This window comes from Octopus bimaculoides, chromosome 3, assembly GCF_001194135.2.
Source record: "Octopus bimaculoides isolate UCB-OBI-ISO-001 chromosome 3, ASM119413v2, whole genome shotgun sequence".
Lineage (NCBI taxonomy): Eukaryota > Metazoa > Mollusca > Cephalopoda > Octopoda > Octopodidae > Octopus > Octopus bimaculoides.
The window spans coordinates 46620830-46627439 of NC_068983.1; the positions used below are offsets into that span (position 1 = coordinate 46620830).

Consider the following 6610-nt stretch of genomic DNA (forward strand, 5'->3'; position numbering starts at 1 on the left):
CCTCAATTTTGACCCAGATAGCTTGCATTATATTTCTCGCATTATATATGTAAACAAATACAGTAGTTAGAGGACAGTTTAATCTTTCACAGCCATTAACATTATGTGAGCCAACAAATGTCAAAAGTATTTTTTTGCTTTACATTGATATTTTTTCTAATAATTTTCGTTAAATAAGAATATATTTTAGAGACTAACTAAACCATATTATTATTTCTTATTTAATTTGATTTAATTTAATTTCTTTTCCTTTTTTTTTTTCTTCTTTATTAAATTAGAAGAAAAGCTAAAAATACGTATTTACTGCTGTAAATAAATAGCAACATCCGGGTAGTTTTAGTGGCGGATATTTTAACTGTCGGATTTACTTAAGCAATTGAAATAATGTCTTTAAAAACGAAGACAGCGCCTGACTTATTGCGACATGGAGCTATAGCTGTAAGTAAATTACTGTGTTGAAATATATGATGGGATGTGGGGTGTTCATTTATTGTTAATCATATCTCGGTGTGTCTGTAAACTTTTGTTTTTTTTTTTCTTGCTCACCCACCTACCCTCTCTGAAAATTCTTCAGTTATTCTTAGCGGGGAAACAACAAGAACTTAGTTGAGCTAACGATGGAGTTTTGAATTGCTAAAGACAGCAGCTACATCTCTAACTCATACCACAAAAAAATATTAAAACAGAAATACTCTTTTATCTGAGTCTCCAAAGTTAGTTAAAGACGTCACGAATGGGTCGAAGCCAAATGTGTTGTCTTACAAGGATGTTATGGTTGTGATTGGTATGAAATTTGGTAAATTTGAGAAGGCAACATGTTGGTTAATTCATGCACCACAGAAGAAAGAGACCCTACTTAACACAACTTTTATTTAAGCATTTCGTGGTAAACAACTTCAAATTAAAACATAAAGGCTGTTAGTAAATTTTGTTGTGTTGTCCCTCGTATAATTACAGCAGGAATTCCTTTTGATCATATATCTAATCTATTAGAATTGACTCGGGAGCAAAACAACCCTATCAACACACGATTTTTGTCTTTCCACCTTAACATGAATTTCTTATTTTATTATTATACGTGGTTGTTTTCTTGTGTTCAGACAAGATGGAATTGTATTAATGACGTCTTTCAATGCCAAACCCTATATTTGTGCGCGTTTATGATGATTCAAACAGCTGACTCACAAGTTAATTATTCAAATATGAATCTATCTGTCAGTATATATGTGTGTATTATTTAGCAGTTTTATTTATTTGTAGAAAGCAACAAAAACTTATAGTGGGGGTCGCATTTAGTAAATTTTATTATTTTGAGTTCAGACTTTATTGGCTTGTTCAGCACACACACAAATTTGCTATAAGAAAGGAATTATATGTAATGACCATTAGTTTAACCTGTCTATTATGTATACACACACACACACACAGATCGATAGATTTAGATAAGGCCGGTTTATGGGATTACCCTGGGTTTCGTCCATAAAACGCTTAGTTAGCCTTACAGTGTATCGCCAGATCCCAAACTTGTTGATTTATGACCCCTCTAGAAAATATTCTGTCGTACACACACACACACACACACACACACAGAAACGCTCAATATCTATAGGCGAGACTAGGTAGCAGTATATCGTGGAACTATATTATTAAATAGTGGTATGGGTATATATATATATATATATATATATATATATATATTAACTTAAAAGGGCAGTTGCGTTGACTTAAGTTATTACATTCTCGGCTTCTCTTTAATTCTGAACGCAACCTCTCTTAGTCCTCCTACATCGTGATATAGATAGCCCTTGGAACTTTTGGTAAAGTATTCGCTACTTTTTTTATCCATAAACCACTGGTGTGCTTCCATATGTTCTACTGGTAATGTTATGCATCATGGTTTACACAAGTTAATAATGTCGCCGTTTTATTTATTTACTTTTGGTTTCATGACGTGGAAGAGGAAAGAGACGGGCGCGCGCGCGTGTATATACGTGTCTATAAAAGACGTGTGTGTGTGTGTATGTATTTATGTATGTACTTGTATATTAAAGCTAATGGGTGTACGTGTGTGTATGTGCGAGCGTGTTCTGTTTCATGTATTTGTATTCACTCACACACGCTCACCCCTTATCTTTCGTGATTTGACTGCGGACATACTGGAGCACCGTCTTTAGTCAAGCAATTTGACTCCAAGACTTCTTTGTGAGCCTAGTACTTATTCTATTGGTCTCTTTTGCCGAACCGCTAGGTTACGAGGATGTAAACACACCAACATCGGTTGTCAAGCAATGGTGGTGGTGGGGACAAACACAGATACACAAATACACACACACACACACAACAGCCTTCTTTCAGTTTCCATCTGTCAAATCCACTCACAAGGCTTTGGTCGGCCCAAGGCTATAGTAGAAGACACTTGCCCAAGGTGCCATGCAATGGGACTGAACCCAGAGCCATGTGGTTGGGAAGCATGCTTCTTACCACACAGCCACTGTCTGTGCTTGTTCCCCACCATCATTTGGCAACCGGTATTGGTGTTTACGTCCCTGTAACTAAGCGGTTTGGCAAAAGATACTGTTGGAATAAGTACTAGGCTTGAAAAAATTAGTTCTGAAGTCAATTTGTTCGACTAAAACCGTTCAAGGTGGTACCCCAGCATGGCCACAGTCAAATAACTGAGACAAGTAAAAGATAAAGGATACTTAGGAAAAGGTGAGTGTTATTGACAGGAAGGGCATCCAGCCATAGAAAAATCAACCTCAGTTAACTCCATCCAACCCATGCAAGCATGCAGGAGAGTACATTAAATCAAAGAGGATGTGAAATGTGTTTAATGAAACTAGGTAGACAAATTGAAGCAAAATTGCATGTCCTGTTTATGTCTAGAATCTTCCAGATCACCTTCAAATTACAGCATACTGCCTTATGTATGTTTACACCTGCTGCAAACAGTAGCTGTATCACCCTCAAATCACCCACTGTTTTGGATAAGGAAGGACAAATTAGATAAAGTAGTTCTGCTGCTTCTGTTGGCCTGTTATCTTGAAAGTGAGATATTGGATAATATGATCCTGGTACAAATGGTCACCATATCTTGCTCAAATCTCAGCTATTGTCCTATGTATATTTATATGGCTGGTTCATCTGCTAGAAATAGCAACCAAATTTTTCTCAAATCACAATCTATTGTCCTTGAAAATAGCCTGGTTTGGTACAAAGTTCCCTACACATACAAAAAAAGAAAAAAGAACCCAGTTTTCATTAAGCTGCTCCAACCATTGAAGTTACCCATAATAATGGGAATGTAAAAAGACCTCCTTCAGCCATGAATGACCATGGGATTATATCTAGAAAGCTTCCCTGCTGGGCAAGATTATCAACAACCAGCAGTTGCCCATTTTTCCTGAACAGGATCCCAGTGTCTTTTAGGGTTACTCATTTACAGCTGAATGGATTAAACTGATGTTGAGACAGTGTTTTGCTCATGAACATAATGCACTGCCTGGTTCAGAAATTGAAATCACAGTCTTGTGGCTAGTGGCACGTAAAAAGCATCCACTACACTCTCGGAGTGGTTGGCATTAGGAAGGGCATCCAACTGTAGAAACCTTGCCAGATCAGATTGGAGCCTGGTGCAGCCTCCTGGCTTGCCAGTCCTCAGTCAAACCATCCAACCCATGCCAGCATGGAAAGCGGACGTTAAATGATGATGATGAGAAGACAACACTAAACACTAGGTCATGTACCTACCCCTTGGCTAAAAGTTTAACCCATTAGCATTTAAACTGGTCATGTCCAGCCAAAATATTCTGCTTGTTTTATCTTGAAACTAACCAGATCTGGCCCCTTGCACCTACCCTACATTATAATTCCCAATATAAACAATTGCATCATTGACATCTCAAAGCTATGGAGATAATGCATAATTAATTCAAAACACTGTGAATATACAAGCATTACATGAAACCAGCTCTGGCTCTGAGTGCAAATATCTTGTTTTCATAAGTTTTGAATTAAAATCTTCCACCAAACCTTAGTCACAATTTATGGTCCTAACACTAGCTGAATGATAACTAAGTTATTTTACTAAATTCTTTGTTATATTTAAAATCAATTGAAAGAAAGACAGAGCACCTCAACAGAAATATGGTAACAAAAGAGTTAAAATATATAATAAACAATTCTTAACCCTTTTGATAATCAACTCAGCTGAAACCGCCTCTGGCTCTGTAGTACAAATGTCTTGCTTTCAAAAGTTCTGAATTGAAATCTTCCACCAAACCTTAGTCACAATTTATGTTTCTAACACTAGCTTAATGATAACTAAGTTATTTTACGAAATTCTTTGTTATATTTAAAGTAATCAAAAGAAACACAGAGCATCTCTAAATGAATACAATAACAAAAGGGTTAAAAAGGAAAAATTACTCCTATGGTCTAGATTTGCTCAAACAGAGCTGACAACACTTGTTCAACATCTGCGATAACTTAGTGTGTACCATGTGTAGTGGCATAATCATAAATAATTCCATTTCTGAATTTCAAAGGAGCCAAATGCAATCAAGAAATTGAGAGTGACGGAACAGCAGCAAAGACTACGCCAGTCGTTTTTCACCAACATTTTACTGTTAGGCTTTGATCGAGAAGCTCAAGAAAAGAAAGATCATATACAATATAATGAGTAAGTATAATAATTTTTGGTATATTCTTTCATATTTTTTTTACTTGTTTCAGTCATTTGACAGTGGCCATATTGGAGCCCTGCCTTTAGTCGAACAAATTGACCCCAAGACTTATTCTATCGGACACTTTTTGCCGAACTGCTAAGTTACGGGGATGTAAACACACCAACATCAGTTATCAAGTTATCAAGTGATGGGCGTGCATTACACCATTGAGGGAATGGGTAGCAATTCTGGTATTTGTGGGTCTTGGATCAGTTTGGATCAGTCCAAAACCTTTGATAGGGTCAATCATTGCTACTTGACAGTAGTCCTAAAAGCAGCTGGTTTCAGGCCCATTTTCAGTGGCTGGATTGCAGCAATGCACACTGACGCTTGCTTGGTGTTAAAAGTAAATGGCCACCTCTCAGACCTGTTTCATGTCTCACACTCAATCTGTCGGGAGTGTCCTCTCTCATCTCTTCTATACATTCTGGCACTTGAGCCATTGCTTCGGAAGCTAGAACTCTTGAGGGGCATCCCTTTTCGAACTGGGATGTAGGAGATTTGTTTTGGCACATGCAGATGACATCGCAATAATAGTGTCAGACACCGCAGATGTTCAGGTAGTTGATCTCCTTTGCAGCTTAGCAACTGGAGAGCCAAGTCTATGCCAATGAACAGCACAGCAGGTTGATGGACAGATGGAATGGTGAAATTGCTCGGTGTCTGGTTTGACCTAGACTTCCTAGTGGAAGAACTGGGATGAGGTTACATGCAGGATGGCCAATCATATTCATCACCGTTGTTGTTTAACGTCCGCTTTCCATGCTGGCATGGGTTGGATGATTTGACTGAGGACTGGCAAGCCAGAAGGCTGCACCGGGCTCCAATCTGATCTGGCAGAGTTTCTACAGCTGGATGCCCTTCCTAACGCCAACCACTCCGAGAGTGTAGTGGGTGCTTTTACGTGACGGTACTGGAAACAGCCACGCTCAAAAAGGTGTTTTTTACATGCCACCTGCATGGGAGCCAGTCCAGCAGCACTGGCAACTACCTTGCTCGAATGATTTTCTAACGTGTCGTCTCGCTTAGAAATGGGCTGAGAGAAAATTATCTCTGAAAGGTCAAGCAGAGATGGCACCTGCTCACGTTGCCTCCTTAGTACCTTACCCCAATCCACATTTGGCTGGACTGGAGTATTTACTTTTCTGTTTCCAGTAGAAAGGATGTGCTCCACTAGTCATGCAATCCAGTTTCTCCTGTACCAGAAGGACTGCATCATTCATTTTATCACACACTTAGTATACTGTATATATTTTTGCTGTTGCATTTCACTATCTTTTCCATTTCTTTCACCCTATCATCATCATCATCATTGTTTAATGTCTGCTTTCCATGCTGGCATGGGTTGAACGGTTTGACTGAGGACTGGCAAGTCAGGAGGCTGCAATCAGGCTCCAGTCTGTTCTGGCAAAGTTTCTATAGCTGGATGCCCTATCCCTTATATAAACCCCCCACACAATTTGTTGTCTGTCCTTGTGATGTCCCCTTCATCTATGCCCCTGTGGCTCATAAAAAAAATTATCATTTCAGAAATATGTTTGCTGTACCCAACAACAAAGGGGCCCTCCCTATCCTTTATTTTCTAATGGAGAAGCTTGATCCTGAAGAAGCTAAAACAAGATTTAGGTATGAAAACATTTTTTTCCTCCTTTTTTTTATATATATATATATATATATATATTTTGTTTCACTCCTAGATTTACCCCTGCGCCACCCAGTTCACCTGTTACTGGCACCACCCCTTCCTTCTTTTCCCTACTCTTCCTCCTCCCTTTTTCCTCCCCCTTTCACTCAAACACTTTGTGCAAACCTGTAAATCAACTTTTTTTTTTTACCTATGGACCCCGATGATTCCTTTTTTACACAGCTGGATCCCTATGGTC

The 6610-nt window shown here is 38.6% G+C and overlaps 1 protein-coding gene across 1 annotated transcript in view; it reads left to right on the forward strand.

Annotated features, from left to right (window-relative positions):
- Window positions 1–327: 327 nt before the first annotated feature.
- LOC106879906 (uncharacterized) overlaps window positions 328–6610 on the forward strand; it is a 7323-nt gene continuing 1040 nt past the window's right edge. The window contains exons 1-3 of the mRNA XM_014929655.2: window positions 328–438; window positions 4548–4681; window positions 6258–6353. Of these exons, the coding sequence (XP_014785141.1) occupies window positions 385–438; window positions 4548–4681; window positions 6258–6353 (284 nt within the window). The 5' untranslated portion in view covers window positions 328–384. The remainder of the gene's footprint in view (window positions 439–4547; window positions 4682–6257; window positions 6354–6610) is intronic.